At 55.8% G+C, this 18,160-nt stretch overlaps 2 protein-coding genes across 15 annotated transcripts; one reads left to right on the forward strand and one right to left on the reverse strand.

Moving 5' to 3' along the window:
• The first annotated feature begins 31 nt into the window (after nt 1-31).
• Nucleotides 32-14,238, forward strand: RTKN (rhotekin). Of its 13 annotated transcripts, none has more exons than XM_033125315.1 (13): nt 507-817; nt 2,238-2,412; nt 7,651-7,850; nt 9,585-9,646; nt 9,742-9,795; nt 9,880-10,018; nt 10,259-10,468; nt 11,195-11,289; nt 11,394-11,500; nt 11,739-11,867; nt 12,509-12,677; nt 12,848-12,952; nt 13,533-14,219. In XM_033125315.1, exons 2-13 carry the CDS (start codon nt 2,341-2,343, stop codon nt 13,859-13,861), a joined length of 1,671 nt encoding a protein of 556 aa, XP_032981206.1. In that variant the 5' UTR covers nt 507-817; nt 2,238-2,340; the 3' UTR covers nt 13,862-14,219. The 13 variants fall into 13 exon arrangements, with proteins under 13 accessions (XP_032981203.1, XP_032981204.1, XP_032981206.1 ...); XM_033125309.1 differs by lacking the exon at nt 507-817 and adding an exon at nt 1,372-1,618; XM_033125314.1 differs by lacking the exon at nt 507-817 and adding an exon at nt 1,373-1,618 and having other exon boundaries at nt 1,984-2,412.
• A 99-nt stretch (nt 14,239-14,337) lies between these two features.
• Nucleotides 14,338-18,143, reverse strand: WDR54 (WD repeat domain 54). 2 transcript variants are annotated; one of them, XM_033125158.1, is made up of 10 exons: nt 18,021-18,143; nt 17,372-17,594; nt 17,141-17,203; nt 16,676-16,742; nt 16,530-16,583; nt 16,086-16,213; nt 15,121-15,221; nt 14,867-15,020; nt 14,597-14,671; nt 14,338-14,519 (listed from the first exon to the last, which is right to left on the reverse strand). In XM_033125158.1, the coding sequence occupies exons 1-10, from the start codon at nt 18,062-18,064 to the stop codon at nt 14,388-14,390; spliced, it is 1,041 nt and encodes a 346-aa protein (XP_032981049.1). In that variant the 5' UTR covers nt 18,065-18,143; the 3' UTR covers nt 14,338-14,387. The 2 variants fall into 2 exon arrangements, with proteins under 2 accessions (XP_032981049.1, XP_032981048.1); XM_033125157.1 differs by having other exon boundaries at nt 14,858-15,020.
• Nucleotides 18,144-18,160: the final 17 nt, after the last annotated feature.

The following is an 18,160-nucleotide window of genomic DNA, read 5'->3' on the forward strand; positions in this document are numbered from 1 at the left end:
GTGGAGGAGGAGTGGGCCGTGCCCTGCCCGGCCCAGGTGCCGTCTCCGGGGGCGGAGTTTAGGAACTCCGCAGCGTGAGCTTCCCGGCCCGGGCCAGCGGGCGGACTTCGAGGGACTGCAGCGGAGCGGACCAGGCAGAGCCGGGCGGCGCGGGAAGCGCACAGGGCGGGCAAACGCGTCGAGCCGCCAGCATGTTTTCTCGAAACGACCGGAGCCGGGTCACCGTGGCTAGGGGCTCCGCCCTGGAGATGGAGTTCAAACGCGGGCGCTTCCGACTCAGCCTCTTCAGCGACCAGCCGGAGGTGAGCGCCCGCATTCCTCCTTCCCTTCCCCTCCCGGACTCCCGCAGCCGCGGCCGCCTCTACCCCGCCCTCGCGCACGCCGGGGGGCGGGGACGCTGCTGGCTGTGTCCAAACCCGTGGTGGTTGTCTTAAAAAGTCGGGCGCGGACCGTATGCACGTTAATCGGACTTGTGTGACCCCAGACACTCCCTGCCCCGGTTGGGATGATTTGCCTCTGCCCGGACAAACTCCGCTTGGATTCATTTGAAGGGGCCATGGGTTCAATTCCCCAAATGTGCCAGGCCCCTCCTGGGCATCCCCGCGCAAAGGACCGTAGGCAGCTGGGCGGGGCCCAACAGCTTGGACTCTTGGCTTGGACGCCCGCTCCTTCCCCGGGCTGTCAGCCCCATCTCGCAACCTGTCTCAACCGTCGGGTACAGCCTCCACCATCAGTCTCGACTTCCAGGCCAGACCTGCCCACTTCTCTGACGCTCTCCCCAACCGCTCCTCTGTGCCCCTGAAGGGCTTGGGAAGAGGTGTGTGTGTGTCTGTGTGTGTGTGGTTGGGAGAGGGGCCCCTTTTAATGATTAGGGGTTATTTTCCACACCCACTCCTTTCCTGGGGACTGAGATGAGTCCAGCCCCAAGTCTGACAGTTTCCTCCCGAGCCCAGCGCTCTTCAGGGTGCCCAGGTCTGAGCCCTAGCGAGGCTTCGGAGGGTCTGAGCTAGGGCTGAGAGAGCGAGCAAGTAACGACAGCTAAGAGGCTGTCTCCAAGGTCAGCTCTCCTGCCCTGCTGGGCCTGGAAGGGTTAAATGAGGGGTCCTTCCTCCCGCCCCACTCTCTCTCCGGCGGGGATTCCAGGCCTGGCTTTTGCCCTTTCCCCCCCAGCCTGCCCAGAACAAAGGCCCTTTCACACCCGCGTTCTGGTGTCCCGGGCCTTCTCTGACTCAGAAGCTAGTGGGCTTCGGGGACAGGGCCTTTGTCGGGTCTCTCACAAGCAACCCCGCCCGTGGCTAGCGTGGGAGAATGAGGGGCCAGGCCCCGGGACCAGGAGGGAGGGGCCTGTGGGCTGGGGCCGCCCCGGGATAAGCCGGGCCTTTGGGGGCCAGAGCGGAGAGCCGGGGCGGAGCCGCTGCGCCCGGCCAGCCGCCCAGGGGAGTGTGACTCCGTGGGCCTGGGGTGGAGGGGGGGGCAGGCAAAGCTGCAGCTGGCTGGGAATCGGGGCTGGTTTCCTGTCTGGAAGGGAAGGGGCCCGCAGAGGGGAGCGGGGGCAGCAGCAGACAGGCACACCCCTGCCTTTCTCCCTCCCTCTTCTCCCTTCTGCTGGAAAAGCGAGGTAATTGTGAGCCGGGGTAGGGGTGGGGGGTCGGGCTGGATGGGGCCCCTAAGTTGGAAGAGGTGGCCCTGGGGGTTGGGCCGCATTTACCCCTTTGTCCCACTCCCAGGGCTCACTCTCCCAAGTCCTCACTTCCATGGCTCTTCCTCAAACTAAGCCAGAACTCCTCTCGGAAAGCTCCTGCCTCCTGACAAACTCCAGGACTCTGTAGAACCTGCTTGAGGCGTCCCCTCCCTGCCCCCTTCCAGCTGTGCCTGCCCCTCAGGCCCTACTGGCACACAGATTCTCTGTCCACCCGGCCAGGGATGTGGGCGGGGGCTGGGGAGGGGCCAGAGTCGGAATGAAAGGGCCTTTTTCTTCCACAGCTGGGAGAACAGCTGCCACCAAAGCAAGACTGGACACTCTGTGCCCAGAGCCCCTTCTGCAGCTGGCCTCCCTTCCCGGGACCCCACTTACCCTCACCTCGCTTTCCTTTGCTCCCATGCCTGGCTCTCCCCAGGGCCCTGGAACAGTGGTAGGCAAGGAAAGTTTGTCGCAACAGCCAGAGGGATCTAACAGGAGTGCAGAGGGACAGGGGCACCCTCTGCCCTCTGTCCAGGAGCTGCCCATCTCTTTCAAGAGCAGGGAAGCAGTGGGAGGAGGAATTGTGGGGCAGTGTGGTACCTGCCAGCCCCCTCCCTCTGGAGGGTTTGACAAGGGAAGAGGCACTGGGGGGCACAGAGATGCAGGACAGATTGCACATCCTGGAGGACCTGAATATGCTCTACATTCGGCAGATGGCGCTCAGCCTGGAGGTAATGTCCTGCAGCGCCCCCCACCCCACCCCCGTGCATCCATGCATGCCTCCCATCCCCAGTCTCTGCCTTGCTCACCCCTGCCGGGGCTGAGGGGGGAGGGTGGGCCTGCTCAAAGTGGGGAGAGGGACAGGTGGTTCTGTAGGCCTTGCTTGGCCTTCACAGAGAAGGGGAAGGGGACTCTGGGTCAGCATGTAAAGATTTTGCTGGCTCTGGAGATGGCAGGGAGCTGCTTATTCATTTATTCTTAAACACATTCATTGAACACTTACTATGTGCCAAGCTCCCTTCTAGATCATGGGATACTTCAGTGAACCAGACAGGAAAGGTCCATTAGACTGGGGAACAGACAATAAACATCAAACACATAAGTAATCTCACACAGTGAAATTATGATGACAATGGGGATGGAATCAACATGAGGTAGGGAAAGCAGCATTAGATGTGCTGGTCAGAGAAGGCCTCAATGAGGAGGCCGTTGAGCAGAGGAGACCAGAAGGGTTTGGAGAGATTTGAAGGTTGAAGGAAAGGCTTTCCAGCCAGGGCACGGAAAGCTCAGAGGCTCTTGCGTGGGTATGAGTTCCAGTTCCGGTGTGGCTGGAACATAGTTGGGGTGAAGCTCATGGGCAGGGAACAGATATGCAGGGCCTTGAAAGTCATACAAGGCACTTAGATTGTACTCAGTGTGATGTTGGCCTACGGAAGGGTTTTAAGCAGGGGGACGACTCATTTAATGTTTTTAAATGATGGCTGCTTAGGACACTGGGATCGGTGGGGGCGGGAGTGGGAGAGAAGAGGGTTGGCACGAGAGATAGCAGACCACCACCAGATGGGAGGTTGTTACAGCATCAGAGGAGTGAACCTGGTGATGTGGATGAAAGTGCTCGTGGTGGAGAAGAGAAGTGGGTGGATTTCAAACGATTGTGGTCGATCTGACTGGGTTTGCTGATGGATTGGATGTGAGGGCTGAGGCGAAGAGGACTCCAGGATGATTCCTAGGTTGTGGCTAAGCAACTGGGCGGTGTGGTCATGGACTGAGATGGGGAAGATGGAGGAAGCTTTGGAAATGACCTTCTGCACCAGGCAGAGGTTTTCTGCTGAGGAGATCGAGGCAGGACTGGAGAGAGTCTAGATCAGGAATGGCAATTTATTTCACCTGTGTTACCCCTCTCAGCTCAAACCCTGATTCCCTGGTCATAGTAGACGTTACAACCACTCATGGCACGCTTTACCAGCAAGCCCAGATGTACCTCAGGATCTTTCTCAGCACAACCTTGGCATAAATTGTGCAGGTTGTTTCCTTCATAAGGGTGCCAGGCAGAGGTAGGAGTCCTGGCCTGGCTTTTAGGCTGCATCAGGAGGAGGCACCTTTCTCTAATTTGTTTGCCTAGAGTGAGTCACCTTTTTCTAATATGCAGAAAGGTGCCCAGTGAGTCTGTCGGGACTCGGACACTACCTGTTGTTCTGTGTTGGTATATGACATGAAACCTATTTGCTGTCCCAGGTCTTCTGCACTGTCCATGTTACTAGTTATATGTGGCTATTTAAATTTATAATTTAGTTAAAATGAAATAAAATAAAAAATGTGGTTCCCTTAGTTGCTCTAGCTGCATTTCAAGTGCTAGATGGCTACTGAATATTTCCATCATTGCAAATTTTATTGTTCAGAGCTGGTCTAGGTATTTAAATGTTTAAATTCTGCATCCCCCCCACCCCCATCCCCAAGTAATTTTTCTTCATGGGAGGTCTGCCCAAATTCTGGGGCAGAGGAAGGGCCTTAGATTTCACTTTAGTCACCTCTGCTTCAGCTATGGGCTTTGGATGCTGTGTTCTTTCTCCACGAAGCTCAGCAGTCCCCCTCCCTCCCCCCTAAGAGAGAGACCCATTGATGTTTCGGGGATTGGCAAGAGAGGTAGACATAGAAAAGTAAATCCAAGAAGACTTCCTGGAGGAGGCAACTTAAGCTGCAAGTAAAGGGGAGGTGGGAGTAAGAGAAAGGTTGTTTTTAAATATGTGCTGGGCCCAGGTAGAGGTTAGACTTTCCCACTTAATCCTCAAACAATGCTATAAAGGAGGTGGAATACTGGTTTACAAACTGAGGCTACAGAGGTTACATTCTCACAGCTAGTGAAATTCCTAAGCTAGGATTTGAATTTAGCCCTGGTGGAGATTCTGAAGGGAACAGAAGGTGAAGCAGGGTAGGAAGTCAGGGACAGAAGAGAGTAGGAGGGACAGGAAAGGACGTCCCTGGAGGGCCTAATGTGTGTTGGGGCTTCAGCCCATTACTCATCCTCCTTCAGCCCCTTGGGCCCTGACCCTGGATGTCAGTTGGCTGATATCCAACTCTGGGCTCTTTCTCTGGATAGTCTGGTGAAAATGCTGTCTCCTTGGGGAGAAGATGTGGGCGTAGGGGGTGGGGAAGGGGTGACAAGAAGCTATCCCTGGGGTAGGGAGATGAATGCAAAGCACAGGGATCCAGAAACTGCACCAGGATTCCTGAGATACTCTGTCCAAAGTGTTGGAGCTGGGGTTTCTGTGCCGTGGGAGAGTGGATTTGGGGCCTGAGGGCAGTGAGTGTGTGGTAGCAGGGGTGTCTACCGGTAGCAGGGCCCTTAGGTTCATCCCGGCTGGCCCAGTGACTTCCGCAGCCCCAATTATTCCAATTTACACTCTATCCTCTTCCCGCATGCTCCCGGGCAAGGGGTCACCTTGGAGGGAAAGCGGACGGGCCTCCTGCAGCTTGAGATCCCAGCCCTGGGCGGAAGCCCTTTACAGATCGACTCAGGCGCTCCCGGTGGTAGCGTCACACCATGGTCATGTCACTGGGAGCCCGGAGCCTAGCCTGGCCAGACTCACGGAGGGACCGCCAGCGCCCTGGAGCCCCTCAGCCGTTATCGCGGCAGTTGGGAGCTGATGTCACCGGCGCCCTGAGCGCCGCGGGCGGGGGTGGGGGTGGTTGAGCCGGCACCGGAGCTGTGCGGCTTCCCGGACCTGAGCGCCCTGCGGTGCCTGCGTTGGCGTGGCACGGGCAATGGCCAGGGCTAGGCAAGGATCCGTGAGTGCTGGGGCCGGGAGGGAGACGCCAGCTAGGAGGGGGGCTTGAGGACGCCAATCTGTCGTCGCGCCCCCACCTCACTCGTTTGGGGGTGTTTGTGGTGGAAGCTGGATGCAGAATGAGATGGGGGTTGGCAAGCAGGGAAGCTTAGCAGAGGTGGGACCCTGGTGCCCACAGATAGATATAGCGGTGCTGAGGGGAGCTGTTTAGTCTGGGAGGGCTTCCTGGTGGAGGGGGCTTTGGTACTAAATTGGCCTATTTCTGAAAGGTCAGGAAGGGTAACAGTACTGAGGCAAGGGGTGTGAGTCTGGTCTTGTCCAGTGGCCTGGGAATAGATAGTGAAGGAAGAATCTGCAGGGAGGCCAAACAAGGCTTTTGCAAGCAGGAATTTAGGGTGTTCATGTCTTCGAGACTTGAAGGCTGGAGCCACGAGGACGGAAGCAAGGGCACAGGGTGTGGAAGAGACCTGGTGTGAGGGAGAAGACAGGTTTTCGGTGGTCACATTTCCCCCCATCTTCCAGTCCGATGCCTCCACTGGCCTGCCTCCTGAGCTGATCTGTACTGTGTGATGGGGTTAGTCTTCCACCTCTCTGAAGCCTTCCCTGTCATTCAACCAGAAGCAAACAGGGTCTATTGCCTACGAGCGTATTTATGCCATGACATGGCACTTATGGAGCAGCTATTAATGTCTGCATCTCTTACCAGCTGGTTTCTCGGTGGAGTCTTGGACGTGTTTATTGGGTGAATGCTACTGCTGCCAAAGTAACATCCTGAAAATGAGCATCCTCACCATTCATGTACCACATGCGGGCACCCGGCGAATGCTTTACCTTCCTGTCTCACTGAGTCCTCCCAACTCTGGCCCCTGGGGACTATTTTCATCCTCATTTTACAGATGGAGAAACCAAGGTTTAGGGAGGTTGAGTACATTTCCAGTGCTTTTCCAATAAGTTTCTGCCCAGCTTCTCAAGGCTGGCAGGGCTGTGACTTAGACCCAGGTTTGTCTCTTGTCAAACTGGTGCCCTCCCCTCCGCTCTGTACCGAGACCTCCAGGGCTCCTTTCCGGGAGACTGGTTCTGAGACTCATGGTGCCTCCCCCAGCCCCCCACCTGGCCCTGTGCACAACCTGCTTACCCCTCATTCCTGACCTCCTGCCTCGCCTGCCCCCATCCCCACTCCTAGCCTCTGTCCTCACCTCCCAAGCTCAGAGCGCCAGCGGTGGGCAAACCCCTAATTTAGGGTGTGTACTGGGTAAACTCTGTAGGTGGTATGCTCCTTCTCCACTGCTCCCTTGCCAAGTTGATACTCCCCCACCACTTGGTTCTTTGCGGTAACCCAGGATGGCCTTTACTATCTGTGTCCATTCCTTTTAGTTGGTGGTTTAAAAAAAAAAAAAAAGCACATGCCCCACTTCTTATTCTGCAAGTCTAAGGTAGGGCCTGGTACTTTTTCTTTTTTTTTAAACTGAGAAGATTTAAGTTTTTAAAAAGGCAACACAATTTCCAATAGTACAGTAGTAAAGACGGGTACATATACATAAGTGTAATAAATCTGTTTTCCATTCCTGGCTCCCAGTCCTGCAACCACTACTTGTATATGCGGATCTCCATCCGTGTATAGGCACGTGTGTATATTGTGCACGAATGGTAGCATACTATAATACTGTTCTCCTTTTCTCACTTCACATTTTGAAGAATGTTTCATATCTGCACACATGTCTAACTCTTTAATGTCTGCAATATTCCATATTCCATGGTAGACATGAGCTGTAAATTATTTAACCAATGCCCTTTTGAATGACTTTTATTCTTGGTGTTTTAAAACAATGCTGCAATGAATATGGCTTTGCCCACACGTATGACGATATCTGTAGGATAAAGTAGATATTGGATAGCTGGATCAAAGGAATATGTGAATTTGTAGTTTTCATAGATTTTTCCAAACTGCACTCGAAAGAAGCTGAAGGAATGTATACTTCCCCCATCAAATGCATGAAGGCATCTGTATGTGTACAAAGCTGCTCTGGTAATTCTTGGGCAGCGGAGGTTGAGACTCAACCCATAACCTTGAGGTACCTGAAATACAAGTTTCCCCTGGGCCACAGCCCACTTGGGGACTGGAGGGTGTGTCTGCCTGTCCCTTGCCTGACATGTCCTTCTCATCCTTCTCCTCACTCCGGCCAGGACACAGAGTTGCAGAGAAAGCTAGACCATGAGATCCGGATGAGGGAAGGGGCCTGCAAGCTGCTGGCGGCCTGCTCCCAGCGAGAGCAGACTCTGCAGGCCACCAAGAGCCTGCTGGTGTGCAACAGCCGTATCCTCAGCTACATGGGTGAGCTGCAGCGGCGCAAGGAGGCGCAGGTGCTGGGGAAGACAGGCCGGCGGTGAGCAAGCGGGACGCGAGGGCTTCTGGGGGCGGGGGGTGCCGCATGTGTGTGTCCGGAGGGGACCACCCTGAAGCCGACCCCCCCATGTCAGGGACCTGGAAGACAAGACACCGTGGTGTTTCAGCACCGCAGTGTGCTGCGCAGAGGTCACTACTGAGGAGCTAGGCTGGGCTCAGGAAAGCCAGTGTCTCTGGTGAAAGGCTGCCAGTCTGAGGGTTCGTAATGCAAAAGCGCTAATTGGATACCCCTGTCTGCGATCTGAGGAGGCTGGCTGGCTGGCTGGCTTCTGGAAGCCCACTTTTCTCAAAGCCGGTTCACCAAATGGCCAACTTGCTGACTAGCCAATTTACCACAAACTGACAGTAGTTCATTTTACCTGGGGTTCACCGTCAGAGGCAGGGATTGTGGAAGAAATTAATTGAAAAAAAACCAAAAACATTGAAGGGAAAGGCTGCCCCTTCACATAAATTAGACAGTGCATTCTAAAAGGGCTCGGCTTCTGGATGTGAAACACAAGCAACCCTGACATTACACTCGGCTGATCTGACAGATCTGCAGTGAAATGGTTGAGGGGGTGCTCTGGTAAAATGTTGGAGAAAATAGTTGGCAAATTGATCATTCCAAGAATTGGCCGTTTTTGATAAGTTGGTCACTTAGAAAATTGGTTTCTGGCAAAATAGTCTGCTTGAACCCGCAAGGCTGAGTGAGAGAAGGTTCTAGCTCAGCCCCGAAGGCTGACACAAGGAGAGATTGCCAGGAGCCCTCCAGAGCTCACCCAGGAAGCTACAGGGTAGGCAGAAAACCCATTCATTCTATACCTGCCCCAGAAAGCTGAAGGAAGGTCACGCAGACAGGGGGACAGCTTCTACTATGAGTTTGTTGTCTCCTGAGAGGCAGCCATCAACAGTCTCTGCCCTGCCCGAGCCCCCACACGGCCTGGACAGTGTGACTTGTATACCCCAAGTCCCTGACAGCTAACCACACTGCCATCAGTGCCACGTCATTTAGCTTAAGGCCTAAGTTGCTAATTACATCAGTGGCATCATGAATTATTGTGGGTAAACTGGCTGTCACCTTAGAGAGACACATGCTTGGTGGGTCCTGATGTTAGGCAGGGAAGTGAGGAAAGCCGGGTGTCTGGGGCCCTGCAGCGGGGTACTGGGGAACTTGGGGCACTGGGAAAGCTCAGCCTATCTAGCCAGAAGGTAAAGGAGAAATCAGAGCTGAGGGGGAAGAGAGAGGTTTGTGGCAAATGGAACACAAATGTTTCCTACTTGGGTTTTTTTCCTTTTGTTAAACACTGGTCCACTTGATTTTATGACTGACCCACAACCCTCCTATACCTAAGAAGTGATGAAGTGTTGCAGACAAGCAGCTTCCCTTATTAAAAAGAAAGCCTGCAAACTCCTCCGAGCCTGGGGGTTAACAGAGAACAGCCCTTGAAAGGGAGTCTCTTGGCCCGTCCCCTCACTTCCCACTGGTCCCTGGCAGGGGTTTGGGGAGGGAGGGTACTTGGAGGGAGAGGAGTTCTGAGCTTGTACTGTGTGAGAGCTAACTGCCTCCAGTGATCCCAGCAAGCCCCTGGGTTAAATCTACAACTCTGCCAGTCCCTCTGGCTGGGGACCTGGGGGCTGCCTGGGCTGGGGAGGGGGCGGTCCTAGAGCCCTTGGGAGCCACAGCCAGGGGGAGTGTGTCTGGAGGCCAGGCTGGGACGCTGTGATTTGCCCACAGGCCTTCTGACAGTGGGCCACCCACCGATCGCTCCCCCTGCCGAGGCCGGCTCTGCATCTCTGGTAAGAAGCACAGTTACTCCAGCCGCTGGCTCCTTGCCCCACCACACAACCCCCTGCCCCGGCTCAACATTTATTCCTACCCCTCCACCCCTTAGACCTCCGGATTCCACTCATGTGGAAGGACACAGAATATTTCAAGAACAAAGGCGGTGAGTTCCACATACACTGGGACAAATCCAGGGGAGTGACGCGGAGTATGGAGGCTCCTATGTGGGGGTTTGTTTTTTAACCAGTTTTGCCCTCTTTGTCCCCAGACCTGCACCGCTGGGCTGTGTTCCTGCTGCTGCAGCTGGGGGAAGACATTCAGGACACGGAGATGGTCCTGGTGGACAGGACCCTCACGGACATCTCCTTCCAGAACAGCCTGCTCTTGTGAGTACCTCATCCCTGTGGCTCCCTCCTCTCTCCACTCTGCTCCAGTACCTGCCCAAGGTAGCTACGGGGAGGGGAGGCGAAAGGAGGGGAGGGGAGGGGAGAGCGAGAGCAACAGTGGGCCTCCTACTGGAGCTGTCCTGAGCTGGTACCACAGACATCCTCCACCCCGCCCCCAGCCCTCGTGCCTCCTGGACTTCTCCAGAACCATCCTTCTCTCTTGCTCCCACACTTCCCTAGCACCGAGGCAGGGCCGGACTTTGACCTCCGGCTGGAGCTGTATGGGGCCTGCATGGAAGAGGAAGGGGCCCTGGCTGGTGCCCCCAAAAGGCTGGCCACCAAACTCAGCAGCTCCCTAGGCCGTTCCTCCGGGAGGCGTGTCCGGGCATCGCTGGAGAGTGCTGGGGGTTCGGGGAGCAGTCCCATCCTGCTCCCCACCCCAGCTGTGGGGTAAGGCCCTCAGATGCCTGTCCTTGCCACGGGTGACCTCTGAGCTGTGGGGAGCAGGCAGGACCTACTTTGCACGGCTGCCAGGACGTGCAGACAGACATGGGTGAGCAGTGGCCACTTAGCTGGGAGGCACTCATAGCTGGGCCCAAGCCAACTGAGGAGACCCACGGGAGTGCAGGGCGAGCTAGGCTCCTGGGTCTTCACTTCTTTCGCAGCAGCAAACGATCTTACGTGGATGGAGTACCCTGGTTGGAGGCGGGTGGCCTGGGCTCTGTGGTGGTGCCTACAGATGACTGGAAGCGCCCTGTGCAACCATTGGGCCTCTGAGAAACAGTGTGAGAACCTCTAGGGTAACGAACAGAATGCTGATTTTAGAGACGGACATGAGTTCAAATCCCAGCTCCACCACCTACCAACTCTATCTTATGGGCAAATTTCTTAACCTCTCTATACTTCAAGCTGCCTCATCTGTTAACTAAAGAATGCCATCAAGCTCACAGGGCGGTCATGGAAATACAGTAGGATAAGATACATAAAGCACAGGCTTCGGCACCTAGCAGGAACTCAGTAATTGTTTGTTCCCACCCCTGTGGGGGAGGCAGGCTAGTTATCCATGGGGCTGTGGGAACAGGGCAGACCCACACTCAGCCCTACAGTGCCTGCCATCTAACGTGGCCCTCACTTGCCCTTCACGTGGCTGAGGCCCCCTTCTCCATCTGCCTGCAGTGGCCCTCGTTACCACCTCTTGGCTCACACCACGCTCACCCTGGCAGCAGTGCAAGATGGGTTCCGCACACATGACCTCACCCTTGCCAGCCATGGTGAGTATGTGTGTGCCTGGGGGATGCTGGATGGTGAGAAGAGTGGCCGTTGGATGGTCCCTTCTGACGCCCCACCCTTACCCTGCACTTCCTCTCCCTGCCAGAGGAGAACCCTGCCTGGCTGCCCCTTTATGGGAGTGTGTGTTGCCGACTGGTGGCTCAGCCTCTCTGCATGACTAAGCCCACTGCAAGTGGTTCCCTCAGGGTGCAGGTGAGGGGCCCTGACAAGCGGAAAGGCATGGGGGAAGGCAGAGCAGAGCTGGATCACTTGGGAATGGAAGGACTATGGAAAAATCTAGTTCTAGGTAGGAGGAGGGGTATGGCAGGATGAGAGGACGCTCAGACAGGAGGGTGGGCAGGAAGGAGCAGAGTTTTGATGGGGGCTGGGAAGAGGGGTGTGTGGGTGAGGGGGTGTGATTCCCCTAGGAAACCTTGGGTCATTTATGCAGCAAGCTGGGGAGCGGCAGGACTGGGCACGAGTGCACGGAGTCCTGAAAGGCACAAACCTCTTCTGTTACCGGCAACTCGAAGATGCAGACACCGGGAAAGAGCCACTGTTTACTATTGCAATCAACAAGGTGATGGGTCCCCTGGTGGTCACACCACCAGGTCCTGGGGCCCCAGGAAGGCGGGCACAGACCTCAGAGAGATCCAAGCCTCATGTTGCTCACAGCACCACACCCGGCTGCAGGGCCAGGAGTGCTGAGGGACCATACTCTCCGCAGGCAGCATCACTGGAAAACTGTGTCCCTTCTCCTTTACCAGCCCTCAGCCCCTCTCAGTTCTCAGAGAGGATCCTACAACCAGTTTCGGATTTCTCATCCTCCTGCCATCTTCCCCCTCAGGGTCCGATCTCCATCTACTCCATCTTTTTCTGGTTTCCTCTGCCAACCCGAGTCCAGTGACCCCCTGTCCCCTAGCCTCTGCTGACTTTCCTGCCAGCTTTCATGGAAATAGCGAAGGACCCCGGGTCTCAGCGTTCATGCCTGCCTCCATGCCTTCCCCACCCAGCCCCTCTTTCCCTGACTGAGGACCACTGTCACAGCCCCAGTCCCTTCCTGCCATTTCTTCCCACGCTGGTCAGTAGGATGCAAAGAAGAGGGCTTGGTGAAAGCCCCACAAGCTCCTCTTTCCGAGGCAGGACGACCAAGCCCGCCCTGAGCCCCTGCTGACTTCTGTGACCAAGGTGGAGCTGGAAGCAGACCCTTTCTTTCTGCAGGAGACTCGAGTCCGGGCAGGGGAGCTGGACCAGGCTGCAGGCCGGCCCTTCACCCTGAGCATCAGTAACCAGTATGGGGAGGACGAAGTGACACACACACTTCAAACTGAGAGTCGGGGAGCCCTGCAGAGCTGGATGGAAGCTCTGTGGCAGCTTTTCTTTGACATGAGTAAGAGGAGGGGACTGGATTGAACCTTTGAGAGGAATTGGAGTTTGTTATTTTTACCATAAGCCTCTGTTTCAAGAATGTGTGGAAGGGAATGTAGCAGAAGAGAGGGCAGCTTGGCCCTCTCAGTCCTGCCCCCCTCTGCCCGCCCCCAATCAGTGCTTTCCCTTCAGGCCAGTGGAAGCAGTGCTGTGATGAAATCATGAAGATTGAAACCCCAGCTCCCCGGAAACCACCCCAAGTACTGGCCAAGCAGGGCTCCTTGTACCATGAGATGGGTGAGTGAAAGGATACTCCGGGAATCTGATGGGAAGTGGGACTGGGGGCTTCAAGGGAACCCAGATAATGGAAGCAGTCAGAAAGTACACTTTGGGCTAAGGCAGAGCTCCGGGGATCCACGTCCCACCGAGTCCTAGTGTATTCCTTTTTCTTCTCCAACTCTTAGAACCACCTCCACCAAAGTTCAAAACAAAACCCCAGAGAACCAGACTCATTTCATGGATTTCTTTCCTAATTTCTTCTTTTTTGTTTCCCTTTCTGCATGCGGATTCCTGTCTCTTCCTCTGACCTTCACTTGCCTGGCATTGCTTTCATGTTTCCTCCTCTTTCTTGATTTCTTCACCCACTTCTGCCCACCCCCATCCCTGTCCACACTGTACTCTATCCCATAGTTTTACCAGAGCCTGGGGCTCCAGGGGACCCAGGGGAGGGGCTGCTCCTGCAGGATACCGCAATCTCAGCTGAGATCCGGGCTTTGCTTTCCTCCTATTACAGTGACAGGTGATGGTCAGGGCTGGGTAGGCCTGGGCCCTGAGCTCTGACTAGCTCCCTCCCCTTATCCCCTTCCTGGTGCCACAGCTATTGAGCCACTGGATGACATTGCAGCAGTGACAGACATCCTGGCCCAGCGGGAGGGCGCGAGGCTGGAGACGCCCCCACCCTGGCTAGCCATGTTTACAGACCAGCCTGCCCTGCCTAATCCCTGCACGCCTGCCTCAGTGGCCCCAGCCCGGACCCACCCCCTGCCCTGGGGGCGACCCCGAACATTCTCCCTGGATGCTGCCCCTCCAGACCACTCCCCCAGGGCTTCCTGCTCCGTGGCCCCTCTACCCCCGCATCGATCCCCACGGCCCAGAGGCCTCTGCAGCAAAGGCCCACCCCGCACGTGGCTCCAGTCACCGGTGTGAAAGAGAAAGGTACTGCCAACAGGTTTGGCCAGAAGAGGAGATGACCTGTGCGCAGCTGGGCTCTGGATACGGCGCTGTCTGTGGCAGGTTGGCTAGCTTGGCCTCCCCTTCCTCTGCTGGACTAGGAGTAGGCTGGAGGTGGGGGGCAGAAGCCCCTCAAAGCTGTGGTTGTCATGGTGTCGAGGGACTCATTCCGAGGGCTGGCTGGGACACCCTAGGCCCTTCCTGGGAGAAAACTGGAACCAACCCTGCCCTACCTCCTGCACTAACCAGCTTTGAGGACGGCACTGCAGAGCCCTGGGACAGAATGCGCCTCCCTTGTGACTCCCACGTTAACCATTAAAGTTATTTAACAGCACCTTTCACCTGGTTCTTGACGACAGGTTGCCTCTCTGTTTGGTCTGGACATGCTCCACCCCCTCCTCCTGGGCTTAGTTTGTGGTGAAGGATGACTGAATAATGAGACAGGGTTAGGTGTGGAGGTACTTTATAAACACCACAGAGAGAAAGGAGGGCTGCTCTCCTCTCACACGCTGCTGAACCTCAGGATCTCAGCGAGGTCGTAGCCAGTCACAGCAAAGGAGCGGCCCGAGGGATCACAGAATCGGGCGCCACACACCTGGGTGTCAGGCACACACTCCCCGTGACAGTGTTCCACCTGGGAGACAAGAGGGGCTGCTCAGGGCCTGCTGCCCCAGCTTGGGTTCCCCACTCCACAACTCTAGCCATACATACCTCAATGTGGCCACTCTCCGGGCTTCTGCTCAGCTTCCACATGTGTACAAAGGTGTCCTCGGCCGCAGACAGTAGCTATTTAGAAAAGGCAGGGAAGACGAGTGGGAGTTGGAACATGCTGACGGGACTGGTATAGCTGCACTGGCTAGACCAGGTGCCCAGGCGGGGGCTACACCAAGTGGCAAAGACAAGCTTAGACAGTTCCTCTCAACATCCCAGCACCAGGAACAAGGGAATGTAGGGATGGAGGAGGAAACTGACCTTGCCCACTTCGGGAGCCAGATCCAGGGCACAGATGGCCCGGGCATGGGCGTTGATCTGGACATGTAGAATTCCTGTACTGGTCTCGTACAAACGTACTTGCCCGTTCCCATAGCCTGCTGCTACGGTCCCCTGCCACAATTGCACGGAAGTACATGGGACCCTGCAAAGGTGATGCCCCACTTTAATTTCCCCAGACCCAAGCACACTCCCCACCCTGAAGCTACCCTCAGGCAGGCCTCAGCTCCTTCTGCATCACCTACCCAAATCCTGGAATTCGGGTCGATAATTTGAATTTAGGACCTGATTGCCAGACACACAGCAAGCCTGAGTCATCTGCCGTCACCATGTCAGCCATGCAGTCCTGAGGGGAAAGGCAGGATCAGCCCTTCCCTTTCTTCCCTGCTGGGTCCTATATACAGGGGAAGGGAGGCAGTATTCATTTGCATCTTTGCCTCTCCAGGGAAAGGAAAGATGTGGAGCCCTCCACAGGCTGGATCCAGGGTTCCCTCAGGAAGCAAAATGCTTTCCTTGCGTTCTTCGGACCCTTCCCACACACACACACCACGTGTTAGGAGGCAACATACAATTGTCCTCAGTGGATGGATGATGAAACAGGCCATAGGGTTGTGACATTCTGGAGGTCTAACAGAGAGCCAGTCACAGTCATGTCTAGACTTGGCCTTGTGACCCCCAACTCCAGGGAGCCACCATAGCCCATGGACCCAGCTCGGGGCCAGGTTCAGTGGAGAATATGAATTAGAAGATACAAACCAGGTCCTCAAGAGGTTTGCAATCCAATTAGGGACAAAAGAGTTGTCTTTGAAAGCAGTACCAATTCAGGGTTCAGCTAAGAGAGATCAGTGGGAGCTGGAATAAGGGGAAGGCTTCCTGGAGGTGGTGGCACTGGAGGTAGGCCTGACGAGGTAGGACTTGCCCAAGTCCAGAGAAGGAAGCTGCACATGTTAGAGCTAGAAACCATCTGTCCCAACTCCTCAACTCACGCCAGCATTGAAAAGTGTTAGTGAACTATTAAATGCCATGTAAACGTAAAGTATCTGGCTTCATCACTGGACTTCAGGTTGCTGATACCCAGGGAAGTGCAGTAATTTGCCCAAAGTCATCAAGCTGCTTAGTGGCAGAACCAAGACTTGAATCCAGGTCTGTTGCGTCCCAAGGGAGGAAGGCTCCCAGGCTCACTGCAATTGGAAGGGGGATATCCACTCACCTGTCCCTGGGCAGGCTCACTGGCAATGTCTGTGATTGACGTTGGGTGTGCAGCCAGCTCTTCACTCAGCACAATGTTGGGACCCTTGGCTGGGATGTCAAATACCAGTACCCGGCCTGACCATGTTCCTGCAGAAGCAGTGCGTCCTGGTCCTCACTAGTCTCCGGCCACCACGCTCAGCACCCCCGCAATCCCAGAAACCTTAATAACAAGTTTACTTCTCACTGTTCCAACAGCCCTGCCCCTCCATGACTACCCTTATTCTATCCTACCCTGCCCCTCCAGACCCTTCCACGCCTTTCTGGAGTCTTGCATACCCCCCCGTCACTTCTACGCTTTCCTCTAACCCTCTACAATTTCCTCAGACCTTCAGCATCCTCCTGGCCAAAGTCCACACTCTTATGACTCCAGCAGCCCCCAAAGTCTTCCCCTTGGCCCCCTCACCCACACAGATGAAGTGGCCACTGCAAGCAATTCCTCGGGCAAACATAGCCTGTACTGAGTAGGAAAGGGGGAAAATATTAGACATAGAGCCTCCTCCAGCCCCAGAAAACACTCCCTACCCCCACCCGACTCAGTCCTGCAGGTACCTGGAGAGGCATCTCCAGAGTCCAGCGCGTGCCAATAGACCATGACGGAGCCATCAGACTCATACACCTGGAAGATGAGGGCAAGGGCAGGGGCACAACCCAGCTAACCTTTGCTGCACTCTGCTGAGCATGTCGCATACTCATCTTAGCGTTAGCCCATTTAATCCTCAGAACAACTCTGGCAGAAGGCACTACTTTTATTCCTATTGTACAGAGGAGGACACGGAGGCTCTGAGAAGTGAACTCAATTGCCCAAGGGCATACAGCTAGCAAAGGGGCAGATAGTGGAGATGGCACTTGAGAATTGGAAAAGATAGAAGAAGGCATGAAGATGAGAAATAAGGAAGAGTGGGGTAAGCACGCATAAACTTCGGGAGTGTTTAGAGGCAAGTGGGGAAAGGTCTCAGGGCCTTGGAGGGGTTGAGAAGCCTCTAGTGGGGGAGGATAGGTAGGTCCTCCTCTTACCTGTATTCCTCTATGTGAGGTGAGCACCAGCAATACTCGGAAGGGAAGGACACACCAGTGGACCTGGAGGGAGGTGATCAGGGCAGGAAGAAGTGGTCAGAGCAGGGGACACGGGGACTCAGAGAAGTGGAAATTCAGAGGGTTAGGGAAAGCCTATTCTTTGAAGTTTGGAGAGTAAGCACAGGGGTTAGGACTGGGTTCAGCAACACCACTCCTAAATCCATGCCTCACCTGGGTGATAAGTGCGGGGCTCACTCCGGCTCCCTCTTTAGCGTGGAGCTGGCGCTGGGCCAAAGGCACACCCTCAGGAGCAGCGCTCAGAAGTTGGGCGCTGGGTCCATGGACTACCCCAAAATGTGTGAGGTTGCGGACGGGCAACTGCAGCACACTGAGGTTGTTGCACAGGGCGGCAGCAGAACCACGAAGGGGAATGGAGCGCTCCCGACGGAACATCCTAGAGGAGAGACGCCCGAAACACCAAAAGAGCAGGGGTAAACAGATGACAGCAGTGATTCCTGCGGAGGGTCGGGGGGTTCCTGCGGGGTGTCGGGGGGTGCCGTCGTGAGGCACTGGGGAAGACTCCTGAGATTGGGTCATGATGTAATGGTGGACCCCCGAGGACAGTGATGGGGGGGGGATCTGGCATAGGGAGCGGTCTCGTGGAGCAGGAGAGGGGAGCCCTAGGGCTGTCATGGGTCGTTGGGGGAATCCTAGAGGAGGAATGGTGATGGCACAGGACCCGGTGGCCCCAAGTGCCCGAGCCAAGGCGGGTTGAGGCAGGGGTAGCTCCCAGGTCCTTCCTCCCTCGGTTCGGCTCCCAGAAGCCCCCGGCTGGGGTCAGAGGTCACACCAGTAGCCCCCCCCCCCCAGGTCGGCTTGCCTGACGCCGGGATCCTTCCGTCCCTCCGAATCCGCCGCCACCATAGAGACGACGCACGTACGCACGGTCGTTGGGCGGGGCGAGCAACCCAAACGTACAGCGCGTGGAGAGGTTGCCGGGGTAACTATGGGCGGGGCGAG

Source organism: Rhinolophus ferrumequinum, chromosome 13 (assembly GCF_004115265.2).
Source record: "Rhinolophus ferrumequinum isolate MPI-CBG mRhiFer1 chromosome 13, mRhiFer1_v1.p, whole genome shotgun sequence".
In the NCBI taxonomy this organism is placed as follows: Eukaryota; Metazoa; Chordata; class Mammalia; order Chiroptera; family Rhinolophidae; genus Rhinolophus; species Rhinolophus ferrumequinum.